We start from the raw sequence: 18258 nt of genomic DNA, 5'->3' as shown, positions 1-18258 counted from the left end.
GGTGTTACAGTGTGGGGGAGATTTGTTGGTGACACTGTCAATGATTTCTTTAGAATTCAAGGCACACTTAACCAGCATGGCTACCAGAGCATTCTGCAGCGATTACGCCATCCCATCTGGTTCGGGCTTAGTGGGACGATCATTTGTTTTTCAACAGGACAATGACCCAACACACCCCCAGGCTGTGTAAGGGCTATTTTACCAAGGAGAGTGATGGAGTGCTTCATCAGATGACCTGGCCTCCACAATCACCCGACCTCAACCAAATTTAGATGGTTTGGGATGTGTCGGACCACAGAGTGAAGGAAAAGCAGCCAACAAGTGCTCAGCATGTGGGAATTCATTCAAGACAGTTGGAAAAGCATTCCAGGTGAAGCTGGTTAACAGAATGCCAAGAGTGTGCAAAGCTATCAAGGTAAAGGGTGGCTACTTTGAAGAATCTAAATAGTTAGATTTGTTTAACACTTTCTTGGTTACATGATTCCATGTGTTATTTCATAGTTTATGTCTTCACTATTATTCTACAAAGTAGAAAATAGTAAAAATAAAGAATAACCCTTGAATGAGTAGGTCCTAAAACTTTTGACCGGTAGTGTAGGTCATAGTCCTTGGACTTTGTCACAGTAATTCTAGTCCCACTAAGCAAATGGTACCTTCCCAACAATTAAAAATACACTCTGACAGAGCTATTCATTTTAGTGTGGTGCATATTGTTTAATATTAGAGAATGTGCATGTACTCATTTAGTTCTTACCCAACAACATTCTCCTCTCTATCAGTACAATATTACAAATGTAATAACCAAAAGTCCACATTTAGCTAGTAATTCAAAATGTAAAAAGTAAACATGTATTTTTATTGAGGCCCTCATGAATTGATCCATCATTGATATAGCACAGTAGATGCATCCCTTTTGTAAAATACTTAAGACATAAAGCTATGTTCAGAACCTCAGCTTATTGATAACCCTCCCAATCATTTGTTTTCAATTAACAATAATTTGTATGATTTCATCCTGAGCCAGGAAGCAACCTTCAAGAAATACTGTCAAATCTCCCAAGTGTTCAGTGGAAGCAATTCATTCATCATCAGCAGTCAATCATCTAACATGAAGGACTTTGGATGATGTTTTATATACTGCACGTTGGTGTGAATTGTGATGGGTCACATTTGATACGTTTTATCTCATTCCTTTTTTTGTGGTAGGATGGAGTAATAAAATGAGTTAAATATCCATAGTGATGCCCCGTCCCGCTGGTCCAGTCCTGTTAGGGGTCAGGCTGCAGAGGTCAAGGGGACCTGAGGGAGTGGCCTCGTCTGCCGAGCTCAGCTACAGCACACTGGAGGTTACAGCCTTGGGGAGACTTCAGGTAGTGATTGTGTGTGTAGAAGTGAAATTTATATTTTCATTGTCTCTAGTGTCCTTATCTTAAAAAATAAAGAATAATTATAAACAAAGAAAAAAAGTCCTCTAAGATGAGCTGCTGGTCATAGGTTCATGCGTAAATGCTCGGGCCTCTTGGCCATGACGGGGTAGGCCTGTTGTTTGAACTGGGACAGGTTGGCCCCCGTAGGCTGGCGGATGGGTAGGGGGGCTGAGGCCTCAGAGCTGGACTGCACATCCATCTGTTCTGGGGTTGACACATACATGACCTGCTCCTGTGGCGACTGGAGACATAGAGAGGATCCGCCGGGCATCAATGGGCCCCGGGGCCACACGTCACCGGCAGAGAACTTGAGAGGGCTGAAAAGGAATAGGGGACATACCTTGACTATGTGGTGATGTGGCATACTCAATGTTGTACAAGATATTTAGGAACAGCTGAAGAGGCTGAAACGACAGAATACCTGACTGGTGTTCTTGGGCTCCCCAAATACCGTCGGGGTGAGCGGATTTTTGGCTCGAATGAGAACTTTTCCTTTACATTTTCCAGTACTGATGGAGCAACATACGTAAAGCCCTGCAGGAGCAATAACAGAGGGGTTACTGTCACCAGTACTGCCTACCAAGGTATAAGGAGAAATGAAGGTGAATTCTGTCATATCATGCTTTTGTCTTATGAGCAAAATTAACACAAACACATGTACTACGCGATTTAGACAGGTTCCGAATTTATGTTAAACAGCACAGCTGAAAAATATATGGCATATGGAAATCATAAGAGGGTGGTTTACGGAGACAGGTGGGATGGACAGAGTAGCCGAGGGGTGGGTTTAAAAGCTCATGTTCTATAATAGTTATGACTGAAAACATGATGTATAAGTACTGTCTAGATGTAATGTATATCAAATTACTTTATTCTTGCTATGTAAAAAAAAAAAAAAGTGTAATGTGTATGTTACAAAATAAAAAGCTGTAAAAAATAAAAACATGTAATCTCTAACAAGATATGTAGCAGTCTTACCAGAAAGGCTTGGTTGGCGCTTTCACTAAGCGTAGAGTCGTCTGGGCTGTCTACTGGTGTCTGGCTGGTGAACTTGGAGTCAAACTGGCTCACATCTTCAGCAGATTGCTATGGATACAAGAGATCAGGTATGTTACAGAGTCTAATGCCTTTGAGAGCTGGAAAGGTTGTCTAATACAAACGGAAGCTCTTCTTCTGCTTACCAGGAAAGGCTTGAATGGAGCCTCCACTTTCCTGGCCAGGAGCTCTTCCCAGTTAATGTGTCGGAAGAAGGCATGAGCCTAAGGGAAGATTAGCAAGCAAAATATTATAATAATAGCATTTTAATTTTAATACTTCCCTGTCCCCTCTCACTTTTGAACACTTCTATTTAGGGTCATCTTTTTTGTTGTATTGTGATCAGAGGCTTGAGACAAAGTGTTGCTTGTCAGAATGGGGTAGAATGTCAAACTCAAGGTTGAGGTTACATTTGTCTTGTCAGCATCAAGTCACTCCATCAAAAAATGTTCCACTCCTTCTCTTGTTCTCACCTGCACCTCTGTAGCATCTCCAGACCCTGCTCCAAGTCTTGACGAGGCATTTCTCTTCAGAAGCTGAAAAACAAGAACAAGTAATAATACATATGCGATAACCAAAATGAAAATAAAAAGGTCAAATATGTTAAACAAATAGTCACCCTTTTCAGGAGATCTCTGGCTTCTTGTGTGAGGTAGGGTGGGAGGTTCAGCTTGCATTTTAAGATTTTGTCAATGGTCTTCTTCCTGTTTTCACCAGTGAAGGGTGGCTACATTTGAAAAATAAAATAACCTTGGGTCAGCACTAGTCTAATAATACCATGTAATACCTTCACAAAAAAAAACATCTATTTTAAACAACTCTAAAACAGCATGACATGAAGAAAATGTCTATTTCAGAAAAGAATAACATACTCTGAGTTGTTCTCCGGCGCCATCTTGTCAACGTATGGACAACGCTGACATTTTACATATTCCTAACCAAGTGTGTTTTTTTGATAGTTTCTTTGCGTTGTTTAACTTATTTGTACACAATGTTGCTGCTACCGTCTCTTATGACCGAAAAAAAACTTCTGGACATCAGAACTGCGATTACTCACCACGGACTGGCACAATCCTTTTTTCCTTTAACAATTCCGACGTGAATGACAGATTGCTTTCCTGGGAACAGGCCCACTTTCAAGGAGCGGGACTCTAACTCAGAAGCTTAGAAAAAAATCCTTTCTATGCCCTCAAGCATCAATACAGGACTAAGATCGAATTGTATTACGCCGGCTCTGACGCTCGTCGGATGTGGCAGGGCTTGCCAACCATTAGACTACAAAGGGAAGCACAGCCGAGAGCTTCCTAGTGACACGAGCCTACCAGACGAGCTGAACTACTTCTTTGCTTGCTTCGAGGTAAATAACACTGAAACATGCATGAGAGCACCAGCTGTTCAGGAAAACTGATCACGCTCTCCGCAGCCCATGTGAGTAAGACCTTTAAACAGGTCAACATTCACAAGGCCACATGGCCAGACGGATTACCAGGACGTGTACTTTTAGCATGTGCTGACCAACTGGCAAGTGTCTTCACTGACATTTTCAACTTCCCCCTGTCCAAGTCTGTAATACCAACATATTTTAAGCAGACCACTATAGTCCCTATGCCCAAGAACACTAAGGTAACCTGCCAAAATGATAACCGACCCGTAGCACTCACATCTGTAGCCATGAAGAGTTTGAAAGGCTGGTCATGTCTCACAACAACACCATCATCCCAGAAACCCTAGACCCACTCCAATTTGGATACTGCCCCAACAGATCCACAGATGATGCAATCTCTATTGCACTTCCCACCTGGACAAAAGGAACACCTATGTGAGAATGCTATTCGTTGACTACAGCTAAGCGTTCAACATAATAGTGCCCTCAAAGCTCATCAATAAGCTAAGGACCCTGGGACAAAACACATCCCTATGCAACTGGATCCTAGACTTTCTGATGGGCCACCCCCAGGTGGTAAGGGTAGGTAACAACACATCCGCCATGCTGATCCTCAACACAGGGGCCCCTCAGGGGTGCGTGCTCAGTCCCCTGCTGTACTCCCTGTTCACTCATGACTGCAGGGCCAGACATGGCTCCAACCTCATCATTAAGGCACAGAGGTAGGCCTGATCACCCACAACGACGAGACAGCCTATAGGGAGGTGGTCAGAGACCTGGCCTCCCTCAACGTGATCAAGACAAAGGAGATGATTGTGGAATACAGGAAAAGGAGGACCGAGCACGCCCCCATTCTCTTTGACTGGGCTGTAGTGGAGCAGGTTCAGAGCGTCAAGTTCCTTGGTGTCCACATCACCAACAAACATGGTCCAAGCACACCAAGACAGTCGTGAAGAGGGCACGACAAAACCTATTACTCCCCAGGAGACAAAAGATTTGGCTTGGGTCCTCAGATCCTCAAAAAGATTCTACAGCTGCACCATCGAGAGCATCCTGACTGGTTGCATCACTGCCTGGTATGGCAACTCCTCGGCCTCCGACCGCAAGGCACGACAGAGGGCAGTGCGTACGGCCCAGTACATCACTGGCTTCCTGCCATCCAGGACCTCTATATCAGGCGGTGTCAGAGGAATGCCCTAGAAATTGTCAAAGACTCCAGCCACCCTCGTCATAGACCGTTCCCTCTTCTACTGCACGGCGGTAGAAAAGGTCCAAGAGGCTTCTAAACAGCTTCTACCCCCAAGACATAAGACTCCTGAACATGTAATCAAATGGCTACCCAAACAATTTACATTGCACCCCCCCCCCCCCCCTTTACGCCGCTGCAACTCTCTGTTATCTATAGACAGTCACTTTAATAACTCTACCTACAGCGCCTTGAAAAAGTATTCATCCCCCTTGACGTTTTTCCTATTTTGTTGCATTACAACCTGTCATTTAAACAGATTTTTATTTGGACTTTATGTAATGGACATACACAAAATAGTCCAAATCGGTGAAGTGAATTGAAAAAAATTAAATAATTAAAAGCAAAAGTGGTGCGTGCATATGTATTCACCCCCTTTGCTATGAAGCCCCTAAATAAGATCTGGTGCAACCAATTACCTTCAGAAGTCACATGATTAGTTAAATAAAGTCCACTTGTATGCAATCTAAGTGTCACATGATCCATCACATGATCTCAGTACATATACACCCATTCTGAAATGCCCCAGTCTTCAACACCACTAAGCAAGGGGCACCACCAAGCAAGTGGCACCATGAAAACCAAGGAGCTCTCCAAACAAGTCAGGGACAAAGTTGTGGAAAAGTTCAGATCAGGGTTGGGTTATAAAAAAATATCAGAAACTTTGAACATCCCACGGAGCACCATTAAATCCATTACTAAAAAATGGAAAGAATACGGCACCACAACAAACCTGCCAAGAGAGGACCCCCCCCCCACCAAAACTCACGGACCAGGCAAGGAGGGCATTAATCAGAGAGGCAACAAAGAGACCAAAGATAACGCTGAAGGAGCTGCAAAGCTCCACAGCGGAGATTGGAGTATCTGTCCATAGGACCACTTTAAGCCATACACTCCCCTGAGCTGGGCTCTACGGAAAAGTGTAGCCAGAAAAAAAGCCATTGCTTAATGAAAAAAAATGTGGAAGCCTCCCCAAACATATGAAAGTAGGTACTCTGGTCAGATGACAGAAATTTTGCTTTTTGGCCATCAAGGAAAATGCTATGTCTGGTGCAAACCCAACACCTCTCATCACCCGAGAACATTATGGTGGCAGCATCATGCTGTGGGGATGTTTTTCCATCGGCAGGTACTGGGAAACTGGTCAGAATTGAAGGAATGGAGGATGGCACTAAATACAGGGAAATTCTTGAGGGAAACCTGTTTCAGTCTTCCAGAGATTTGAGACTGGGACCTTCCAGCAGGACAATAACCCTAAGCATACTGCTAAAGCAACACTTGAGTGGTTTAAAGGGAAACATTTAAATGTCATGGAATGGCCTTGTCAAAGCCCAGACCTCAATCCAATTGAGAATCTGTGGTATGACTTAACTTCTCTAGGGTAGGGGGCAGCATTCTGAATTTTGGATGAAATGCATGCCCAAATTAAACTGCCTGCTTCTCGGGCCCAGAAGATAAGATATGCATTTAACTGGTAGATTTGGATAGAAAACACTCTAAAGTTTCCAAAACTGTTAAAATACTGTCTGAGTATAACATAACTGATTTGGCAGGTGAAAACCTGAGAAATTTATTCAGGAAGTAGTTTTCTATTCAATGCCATTACAGTATCCATTGACTTAGGACTCAAATTGCAGTTTCTATGCCTTCCACTAGATGTCAACAGTCTTTAGAAATTGTTTCAGGCTTGTACCCTGAAAAACTAGGAAGTAAGAGCAGTCTGAATGAGTGGACCCTAAAGTGTCACGGAGCTTTTTCATGCGCAAAACCGAGAGTGCCTTTCTTGTTTACATTTTATATTGACAACGTTATTGTCCGGTTGAAATATTATCGATTATTTAGGCTAAAAACAACCTGAGGATTGAATATAAACATCGTTTGACATGTTTCTATGAACTTTACGGATGTAATTTGGATTTTTTGTCTTCATGTTTTGACTGCGTTTGAGCCTGTGGATTACTGAAGAAAATGCGAACAAAACAGAGGTTTTTGGGTATAAAGAGACTTTATCGAACAAAAGGAACATTTATTGAGTAAATGAATGTCTGCTGAGTGCAACCATATGAAGATCATCAAAGGTAAGGGATTAATTTTATCTCTATTTCTAAATTGTGTAACTGTTCTACCTGGCTGGTTACTGTTTGTAATGATTTGTCGAGTGGGCTATGTTCTCAAATAATCGTACGGTATGCTTTCGCCGTAAAGCATTTTCTAAATCTGACACCATGGTTGGATTCACAAGACGTTAATCTTTAAATCTATGTAAAATATGTTTTGTTTTCTGAATTTTTACAGTGAGTATTTCTGTATTTGAATTTGGCACCCAGCAGTTTCACTGGCTGTTGAAGGTGGGACGCTAACGTCTCACGTGCCCAAGAGAGGTTAAAGATTGCTGTACACCAGCGGAACCCATCCAAATTGACAGAGCTGGAGCAGTTTTGCCTTCAAGAATGGGCAAAAATCCCAGTGGCTAGATGTGCCAAGCTTATTGAGACATACCCCAGGAGACTTGCAGCTATAATTGCTGCAAAGGTGGCTCTACAAAGTATTGACTTTGTGAATAGTTATGGGGTGAATAGTTATGCATGCTCAAGTTCTGTTTATTTGTCTTATTTCTTGTTTGTTTCACCAAAAAAAATTATTTTGCATCTTCAAAGTGGTAGGCATGTTGTGTAAATCAAATGATACAAACCCCCCCAAAATCCATTTTAATTCCAGGTTGTAAGGCAACAAAATAGGAAAAATGCCAACGGGGGTGAATACTTTTGCAAGCCACTGTACATATTACCTCAACTAACCGATGTGCCCCTGCACATTGACTCTGTACCGTACACCCCTGAATATAGTCTCGCTATTGTTATTTTACTGCTGCTCTTTAATTACTTGTTACTTTTATTTCAAATTTTTTTTTTTTACTGCATTGTTGGTTATGGGCTCGTAAGTAAGCATTTCACTGTAAGGTTGTTTTCAGTAAAACCTGTTGTTTTCAGCGCATGTGACAAATAAAATTTGATTTGATGTTAGGTCCTGATGTGGCTATGGGCTACACTTGTTCATTCAGTAAACAAGATTTGCTTAGAATTCTGTGGCATTATTTTATAGTATGAACAAAGCTGAATAAAATAAATATTTTATCCAAAAGATTTGCACATGCAGCTATTCTGTGTTGAGCAGTTAACAAATAAATATGTACTCCTATTTGCTTAATTTAGAGTTATTAATGTAACTTTAGTTGTTCTACAAACATTGGGCTATAAGTTTTGATTTTTAATATATTGTAAGGCTGCATGATGAGACTAGTAATGATGATTTTTTTAAAGAAAGGCATGAGCTCAGCTTTGTTTTTTGCACAGGCTGTACACACTCCAATAGTCTCTCATTCACAATTTGACAAGCACTTGATAATGACTCGAATTTCACGGCGGCATCCCCTTTGTGGCTGTAATGCACCCCCAACAATTCCATGCCTTTTGCGGCCCGGAGCGCTGCCTTGTTCCCTTCTACCTTAGTGCTGCGCAATCGGAAGCGCCTCTCACTCACATGGCTCTCCATCACGTGATTGGGTCGTTCTCACAGGCTACAAGGGAAGACAGACACCAGGGACGCAACTGCACGCGTCCTTATCCAATTCAGAAATGTATATTGAAGACAATGGAAGAACTTTATACATTTACTTTGTCAGCTAACAAGATGAGTAGGCCTAACAAACAGCAAAAGCACTAGCCTATGTCAATCTACTATCCCCCATAGTACAAAAATGTACCTATGCTATTGGTCAACTTGACCTTCTGCATAAGAAAGAAATATTCCAAACAGTCTGGGACAGTTGTGGGATGGGATAGATCCCAAATTTATACAACCACTAGCATAAAAAAAAAACTTTTTTCACATTGTGACTGACTAACAGAACATTTAGCTTAAAATGTTGATAATCTATAAGGCTATTTCTTCACATTATAAGCGCAGCAATGCGCACATGGCAGTAGGATATAAGCGCGAATGTTCCATTAGCGGGAAAACACCATTATCAAAAACTGACCACAAATGCGATTATACATGTAATGCTTTTATTAAAAAGGACCATTTATATGGTGAAAATGATCTTCCCCAAACTTGAAACTCACGTGCTGCTTATGTATGTCAGTTAGGCTCTAAACGCCTTGTAAAACTGATTAATGTGCTTCATTTTAAGAAGTTATTTGGCCACTTCAGTTGTGATACACACCTTATCAAAACATATAGGCCTTTGGGGTAGGCTACATGAGGTATGCGACTATGATTAGAAAAAGTTGCAAAAATATATATATATATATATCATTCACAAGTGACATGCTAATATTATCACCCATCAGACTATTCTGATTTCAACTTGTCTTTACATATTCTAAATAGTATATGTGACATTTGTTTTGATTTAGAATGGACCATTATCATGCACCTGTCTCAAAACTTAGGCAGCAGGAAAAAATACATGTCATCTATGCACTTAAATAGCCAGGTAGACTATACTCCTGTGGTAAAGATAAACAAAGTGCTTAATATTAGGAAAGTTGAGAAATAAATATAGTAGGACTAGTCTATAGAAAGCTGATGTGATCCTCCTCTTTTTGATAGAGGCCATCACTCTGTTTCCTCAAGCAATCAAGAGTGATTAGAGGGACAATAGAGTGCTGAGTACCAGGCAGTTAGCAAGTTTGGTAAGCTACTAATGACCATCAGCAGCATCAGAGCTTGGAGAAGCCTAATTATCTTGACTAAACGATCACGTGGAATTTGACTGCCTTCATGACTCTGGACCGCCATTGTGGCAGTAATACAGTCACTGCAACACCCCTAGTCAACACCGATTGATTGTAACAGAAGTTGTTGTATTACTACGTCATTATAAACAGAAGTCTATGAAAGAAGATTTGCACTAACCGCTCCAGTCAGCATGTCGTACATAAGCGCTCCAAGACTCCACCAGTCCACTGCTCTGTTGTGTCCACTTCTCATCAGGATCTCTGGAGCCCTGACACAACAAGTTTTTTTTTTTTTTTTTTTTTTTTTTTTTAACACATCTTTTCATGATAAACCGAGGCAGTAAATAGATAAAAATGGCACAGCTTTCAACAGATTTACATGAACAACAGGTGGTGTGTATTTTACAAAGTATGACTTACATGTACTCTATGGTGCCACAGAAAGTATGGGTGACTGTGCCGCCGTGAATGGACTCTTTACACAGCCCAAAGTCAGTCAGTTTCACATGGCCTGGAAAAATACATTAATCAACGTTTCAGTAAAAGTGCCGGTTTTAGCCAGCCGGCAAATTTTCAACCACAGTCCCTGGGCAGGTTATGTCTGCTCAGGGACTAGCTCTAATGTCTAACATTTGTGCATATGCATGCACGAATGTGGATGCGTTTACAGCTAATGTAGCATCAAACATTGTCTGACTTGCAGTGCACATGATTGCAACTCAGGACATCTGTTGTGACATCCTTGCCCAGCATTACCTTGGTTGTTAAGCATGATGTTTTCAGGCTTCAGGTCTCTATAGATGATGCCTTTCTGGTGCAGATGGCCCAGAGCCATGGAAATTTCTGCCAGGTAAAAGCTGCAGATAAGAAACCACATTTACATTGTATGTATACACCAGTGGTGGGCCGTCAGGGCCAGCAAGGCCTTCTCTGCTGGCCTAAACATCATCAGAATATATATATATATATTTTTTAAAATATATTTTCCCACAAATATGTATTAAATTATTCCCCAGAGTAAGAGTTATACTCTTCATTTCATAGCTTTCCTCTTGGTTGCACTGCTTCCAGCCCCAGGTTGAGATTTGGAGGGCTGGTTTTTATGTTAGATCTTTTATCCAATCATATTCAGCCATCATGTGTTGCCAGGGGTCTAAAATCTGCCCTCAGGCCTTCAGAATCAACAGTGCGGGCGCTTGTAGCTTAAAGTGAATGGAAATGAAAATTTAGTGTCAACCAATCAGCTTTAGAGTTGGCTATTGTACGCCTGCTGGCTGGCTCCAGTGTTACACAGGAGCCAGCTAGCAGGCGTAGTGCGTGCACGTCTTTTGATTCGATTACCAATATTGAGAGGCAGGTCCTATGGGCAGGTCTATGCAGAACCTCAGAACTAGGAAACTGAATTTGATAAATTAATTCGCGTACTACTAAGCTGTTTTTTCAACCCACAATGGCGGAAGGAGGAGAAGATATCGATTTGGTCGAGGATATAATTATAACGCCATTCTCAAGACGAACTTTTCAAGAAAAGTTAGACATTGTAAGGAGGTCGCCCGACGCCACAAAGCCTGTCACAGGCGGGAAAGGGGTTCGTTCGCCACTTTCAAAGTTCCAACTACGAGCGCTATCAATGGCTCACAGGCTCCGAGAAGCACTGCAAACTGTACTGCCGGGAATGCCTATCATTTGCAAGTGATTGATTTGGTGTTTGGAGCCACACTGGCTTTGCAAACTTGAGTTGTCTAACCAAGGCAGCAACGAGACACCAAAGTACGGCTGGGCACTTACAAGCAATGGTGCTTTTGAAAACTTTTGGGGACACCCGAGTGGATCTACAGCTCAACGAACAAGCGCGCAGGGAAACGGAGCTGCACAATGAAAAGGTGAAGAAAAATAGGGAAATATTGAAAAGACTCATTGATTGTGTCATGTTTTTGGGTAAACACTGTTTACCCCAAAATGTCAATTTTTGTCACTTTCAAGGTGACGCAACGCCTGGTTATACTGCGTTTCTGTCTAAATGTATAGTGTCTAGAGCCATGGCATCATAATGATGGTAATAAAAGGTCGATTAATTCGGGTGGGACTGTGTAGGACCTCACTGAAGGCCCCGGCCCACGGCACGCCACTGGTATACACACACACACTGATTTTTACAAAATTATTTTCTGTGCCAGACACAGCCAACACCTGGTAACCTCTTAAGTTTACTGCTTTTGTAAATAGCTTTTTCCCTTTCACCAACTAACATACTGGTGTAGGTTATTCCAAATAGATGTCTTAGTACAGTGGATGTAAGAAAACTTAGACTGGTATGACTACATTGCCATTTGTCATCTCTACTCACCAGGCTGTGTCTTCCATAAAAATCCCTTCTCTTTCCAGTTGCATAAACAGCTCTCCACCTGAAAAGTACAACAAAATGAATTAAAACTGAAACAGACATAAAAAATAATAATAATAATTGTAGTGTTGCACAAAATAGTTGTGGGGAGACTACACCAACTTAACTCTTTCACCCATTTCATTTTGAATTCTGACTCTCACATACCATAGTGTGCATTCTTCTCTGTAACTCTAGAGCACAGACAGGAAGGGATAGTGGACAGGATGTAGGCACTATTACATACATTATGGTTAGATGCAATGAGCAGAGGAGGCCCATTAAGTGTTCATGTAAATCATGCAAAGGCCAACGTCCTGTGTGAAACAACACATTCAGATGATTTGAATCATATTTTTTGTGAAACCATCCCTTGGTCTCAGAATAAGAGAAACCATCTGCATGACTGGGACTGCTAATGTGTAAAGAGATTCAGTCGGACTCCCCAGCAACAGGAAGAGTGTGGAGAGAATGGATGGTTGATTATCTTTGGGTGAATAGGATGTTTGATGTAACTGCCTGTGTGACCCCTGATTTACTGACCACTGAGGTACTCCAGGATGAGGTACAGCTTGCCCCCTGTCTGGAAGGCGTAGATGAGATCCACGATGAAAGGATGCTTCACTTCCTCCAGGATGTTCCTCTCTGCCTTGGTGTGGGCCGTGTCCTTAGCATTGCGTACAATCATAGCCTGCAAGGCCCCAAAACATTTATGACCATTAGTCATGCTAATACCGCTAGTATGCCATTTAAATAGCCACATGATAAAATACATTTCATTATCAGTTCTAGACAAGCCACCACTGTCAAGAATGTGCTAACATTGAATTCAGTGTTGCTTAGAACATTGGAACAACATTGGCTTTTCTGGGATTTTTTGCAGCATAGCTTAGGGGACAAATCTTGATGAAGTGGTATGTGACTGCATCTGTCACGCAGTCACATCTGTCAAGTCCATTTCACTGATCAAGCAAAAGCACGATCTATTGTGCAACATCGAATGGACTGAAACAGCTTCTGAAATGCCAAGACTGCAGCAGCGAAGATGGCAAACTACCAAAAATACCAACAGGCTTCAAGGAAAGCCAATATTTTCACAGAAGCAACATAAAACTATGTTTATTTGTCATATTTACTAAGTTTGAGACAAAAATTGAGAGACCTGATGAATATGCCTGCTGCCAATTATGAACTAATTGTAAATAAATGTGTCTTTGAATATTATTTTTAGGTACCTTCTTTAAAACCTTCATGGCAAATATCTTCCCCGATGCCGCTCCAGCAACTTTTCGAACTTGAAAAACCTAAAAAAGAAGAAGGGAAGAACCAGTTCAACACAATGGGCCAGGACAAATAATGACAAGTTTGACATGGAATTTGAATAAAACTTAATAAAAGCCAGTGGAAAAGCATTTTAATGGCTCTCACGGGAACAGCACCATACCTTTCCATAACCGCCCTTTCCCAGCACCCGCAGCAGCTCAAAACACTCTGGCCTGATGTTCTCTTTTCCTTGGTTGACGTTGTCCTCAGATATCTCAATCTTCTCACAGTCGTCCATATTGCTGGGGAAATTAGCAATGTAAAACTAAATTCTCACTTACAATACACTGACCGAAGCACGCTACAATTACTGTGACTACTCAACATAATTATTTAATCTACCAGGTATTCAAAATGCTAAGGGTCAACACTTACAATTCAAAGCCACTGCACTGGTCCATGAAATCGTTGATCTGAGCCTATGACAGAAAATGTAAATTAGAACATTGTAAAAATAAATCTGCTTTATAACTGAAATCACTGCAGAGCCATAGAACAGCAGTAGCACCTCATTAGATTCAACAGGAATGTTGATTATATTACTTTTTTAAAGTGTTAAATCTTAGACGCAAGGACATCAACTGAAATCAATGCAATGTTAGCTAAAGCATTAACTCAACATAGACCAACATGAGAGAGTATAACATCGTGTGACAGAACGTTAAATTCAAATCTGTTTAGTTCGCATTTATTTCAGAACCATGGATAGAGTATCTTGAGCTGTAGACTGCTTTTTTTGTTTCTCGACAGCCTTGGAATTGACCCCAAACTTATATTTATTTTGTTATGTTTACAAATCTTTATGGAGGTAAACATTTTACACCCCAAAAACATGTAACGTGATATTTAGTGTAGCCCAAAATCCTTGCCAATGGGCACTGAACATGAGATGTTCAATAGAGTACGAACTGTTTATGATAAAATTGTAATTCTTGGTAGCTAACTGTCAGAGGATGAATACAGTTCGTTCATACCATGTAAACTGTAAACATGGCCATATTTGGCCAATTTACTAGCTATCACAAATAGTTCATAGATAGGTCTATCAGAACGGCGCATGTCCACTATAACCCATCATTAAATCTTGTCCAAATTGGGATTTCCAAGTGTCCACATAAGGACCTCCAGTCCATATTGTTCCAAACTGCAGAAGTACCAAAATAAACTGTTGCACGACAGCAACCAAAGCACGCTTGCCTTTGCTGCACATTGACTGTCTAGCAAGCTTGAAAATATTACATTCAATATTCGTATAAAGTATGCAAATATATGAATTGTATAACAACTATCTCCCAATAGCTGAGAACAAGTGACAGCTCATGAGTGTTAACTGGCTGATCTGTGGCTAGCTAATGTTAGAAGGCTAGCTTGGAGCGTTGTCAAAATTGGGCCTAAAGCATTGGAAACAATCCAAGACGACAGGCCTATAGCTAGCTAGCATGGCTATCAGCAATTACATCGAACACTCGTGCAACACCCGACAGAATCGACTAAATTACCTCCTCGAGCTCATCGTCGGAGACATTTTCCTCTGGCTGATCCAAATCGATGTCGAATACACCCGCCATCAATGCTTTCGTTCAAGTTCAGTCGGTGAGAATAGCTCGCGCTCATCCGCCTCATGGACAAACACACATCGCCGCCGCCATAACCGGCTACTAAACAGAGCATGCGCACCACACAACCAACCAAGTGAAGCGCGGATATGACAACACTGTGTTTTAATTTCTTTGCGTGGAGATACTGTGTCCATGGACCACGTCATGAGGAGGTGGTGGTGGACATCGTGAGGAGAGAGGTGGAGCGCTATGACCGTATGGCAGGAATCATGACCATGATGAGTGTGGCCGGGCACAGGGTCAGGGGTGGGCACATACGCCACTCGGTGTCTCCGGGACACCTACCCAAACTCCTTCATCCTCAACCACCTGACATGGCCCTGTGGCACTGGAAAGGCAAGAGGCTTGCTTCAGCACCTGGAAAACATCACAGATCTGGCAGATAAAGGCCTACTATTTACGTTTTACAATAGAGACATATTTCCTATTGTCTAAGAAAGTAATATTTCAAAGCATTTTATTTTTTACATTTTAGTCATTTAACGTTTAGCAGACATTCTTATCCAGAGCGACTTACAATTAGTGCATTCCTCTTAAGATAGCTAGGTGACAAAGAAATGACACGGTTACAGTAATATAATTTCTGAAGCCAGAAACAACATCATCATCAGTACTCTTTGGATGACCAGTTTTCACTAACTGCTGTTTTGGGTTTTCCTTTGAAGGTGATTGTCCAGAACTACAACTCTGTGCTCACGCTGTCACACCTCTGATGCCATCCTCGTTCACGAAAATGACACAGTGCACAATATCTGTACCCAAGTCATGATCAAACACATATCATTCAGTGACGTCAACAAAGTAATCGCCCACCAGCTAGGGAGTGTTCTGCAGCCTGCACTCACTGATGACTTCCACGGTGTCTACAATAGAAACCCCATAGGTGAGCACTGAGCATCAACACTACTGCAACAAATAAACCAGTGTCAAAGTATTGAAGTTGCATATCACACACTGTGCACTGTGTTTCCATTTGAACTGATGAGCGGCCTGGTGTTTCACCCAGAGTACAAGCTGCTCAGCTTCTGCAACATTCCCCAGGTGTCCAGCTCCTCCATGGCTTACAGTGTGTTCACCTGGCCAGGCTTGCGCCAACACCTACATCAGATGCTTACTGCGTTTTGCATGTTACTGTTTAATAAAAATAAAATGTGCTGTGTAGCCATAGTGCATTGGTCAGAAGTGAGTGCTGTACTAGTTTTGAACACCATGGGGAAGCATTGGAATGAAATTCATAAGTGTGAAATTACAAAACAATTGATGTCACCATGCAACTCAAAATGGGTCTATTTACAGTACCAGTCAAAAGTTTGGACACATCTACTCATTCAAGGGTTTTTCTTTATTTTTACTATTTTCTATGTTGTAGAATAGTGAATACATTCAAACTATGAAATAACACATGGAATCATGTAGTAACCAAAAAAGTGTTAAACAAATGAAAATATATTTTATATTTGAGATTCTTCAAAGTAGCCACCCTTTGCACACTTGGCATTCTCTCTGCCAGCTTCATGAGGTAGTCACCTGGAATGTATTTCAATGTACAGGAGTGCCTTGTTAAAAGTTACAGTGGCTTACGAAAGTATTCACCCCCTTGGCATTTTTCCTATTTTGTTGCCTTACAACCTGGAATTAAAATGGATTTTGGGGGGGTTTGTATCATTTGATTTACACAACATGCCTACCACTTTGAAGATGCAAAATCATTTTTATTGTGAAACAAACAACAAATAAGACAAAAAACAGAACTTGAGCATGCATAACTATTCACCCCATAACTATTCACAAAGTCAATACTTTGTAGAGCCACCTTTGCAGCAATTACAGCTGCAAGTCTCCTGGGGTATGTCTCTATAAGCTTGGCACATCTAGCCACTGGGATTTTTGCCCATTCTTGAAGGCAAAACTGCTCCAGCTCCTTCAAGTTGGATGGGTTCCGCTGGTGTACAGCAATCTTTAAGTCATACCACAGATTCTCAATTGGATTGAGGTCTGGGCTTTGACTAGGCCATTCCAAGACATTTAGATGTTTCCCCTTAAACCACTTGAGTGTTGCTTTAGCAATATGCTTAGGGTCATTGTACTGCTGGAAGGTGAACCTCTGTCCCAGTCTCAAAACTCTGGAAGACTGCAACAGGTTTCCCTCAAGAATTTCCCTGTATTTAGCGCCATCCATCATTCCTTCAATTCTGACCAGTTTCCCAGTCCCTGACAATAAAAAACATCCCTACAGCAAAGTGGAAGACACGCTAGAGCCAAAGTGTTATAGACCTAAAGTTGAAGTCGGAAGTTTACATACACCTTAGCCAAATACATTTCAACTCAGTTTTTCACAATTCCTGACATTTAATCCTAGTAAACATTCACTGTCTTAGGTCAGTTAAGATCACCACTTTATTTTAAGAATGTGAAATGTCAGAATAATAGTAGAGAGAATGATTTATTTCAGCTTTCCTTTCTTTCATCACATTCCCAGTGGGTCAGAAGTTTACATCCACTCATTTCCTATTTGATAGCATTGCCTTTAAATTGTTTAACTTGGTTCAAACGTTTCAGGTAGCCTTCCACAAGATTCCCACAATAAGTTGGGTGAATTTTGGCCCATTCGCCTGACAGAGCTGGTGTAACTGAGTCAGGGTTGTAGGCCTCCTTGCTCGCACACACTTTTTCAGTTCTGCACACACATTTTCTATAGGATTGAGGTCAGGGCTTTGTGATGGCCACTCCAATACGTTGACTTTGTTGTCCTGAAGCCATTTTTCCACAACTTTGGAAGTATGTTTGGGGTCATTGTCGATTTGGAAGACCCATTTCTTAAAGTTATTTCACCATTATTTAACCAGGTAGGCTAGTTGAGAACAAGTTCTCATTTACAACTGCAACCTGGCCAAGATAAAGCAAAGCAGTGTGACACAAACAACAACACAGAGTTACACATGGAATAAACAAACATACAGTCAATAACACAAGAGAAAAAAGTATATATACAGTGTGTGCAAATGAGGTAAGATTAGGGAGGTAAGGCAATAAATAGGCCATAGTGGCGAAATAATTACAATTTAGCAATCAAACACTGGAGTGATAGATGTGCAGAAG

The 18258-nt window shown here is 41.4% G+C and overlaps 1 protein-coding gene across 1 annotated transcript; it reads right to left on the bottom strand.

Annotated features, from left to right (window-relative positions):
• Window positions 1-689: 689 nt before the first annotated feature.
• LOC129831929 (ribosomal protein S6 kinase beta-1-like) lies at window positions 690-15231 on the bottom strand. The gene is made up of 15 exons (XM_055895555.1): window positions 15040-15231; window positions 13916-13959; window positions 13662-13782; window positions 13453-13521; window positions 12761-12908; window positions 12182-12239; window positions 10591-10691; window positions 10255-10345; window positions 10013-10103; window positions 3082-3189; window positions 2936-2998; window positions 2609-2686; window positions 2406-2513; window positions 1849-1961; window positions 690-1744 (listed from the first exon to the last, which is right to left on the bottom strand). Exons 1-15 carry the CDS (start codon window positions 15106-15108, stop codon window positions 1489-1491), a joined length of 1518 nt encoding a protein of 505 aa, XP_055751530.1. The 5' UTR covers window positions 15109-15231; the 3' UTR covers window positions 690-1488.
• Between the last annotated feature and the right edge of the window lie 3027 nt (window positions 15232-18258).

This window comes from Salvelinus fontinalis, chromosome 33 (assembly GCF_029448725.1).
Source record: "Salvelinus fontinalis isolate EN_2023a chromosome 33, ASM2944872v1, whole genome shotgun sequence".
NCBI lineage: Eukaryota > Metazoa > Chordata > Actinopteri > Salmoniformes > Salmonidae > Salvelinus > Salvelinus fontinalis.
This window is presented reverse-complemented; position numbering and strand designations above follow the sequence as displayed.

Excerpts from the sequence above, each read along its gene's own strand:
- LOC129831929 (XM_055895555.1), bottom strand. The coding sequence starts at position 15,108 with ATGGCGGGTGTATTCGACATCGATTTGGATCAGCCAGAGGAAAATGTC. Across the intron at positions 10,692-12,181 it reads TTTATGGAAGACACAGCCTG|CTTTTACCTGGCAGAAATTT; the intron begins GTGAGTAGAGAT and ends TCTTATCTGCAG. Across the intron at positions 10,104-10,254 it reads TGTGGCACCATAGAGTACAT|GGCTCCAGAGATCCTGATGA; the intron begins GTAAGTCATACT and ends TTGTTGTGTCAG.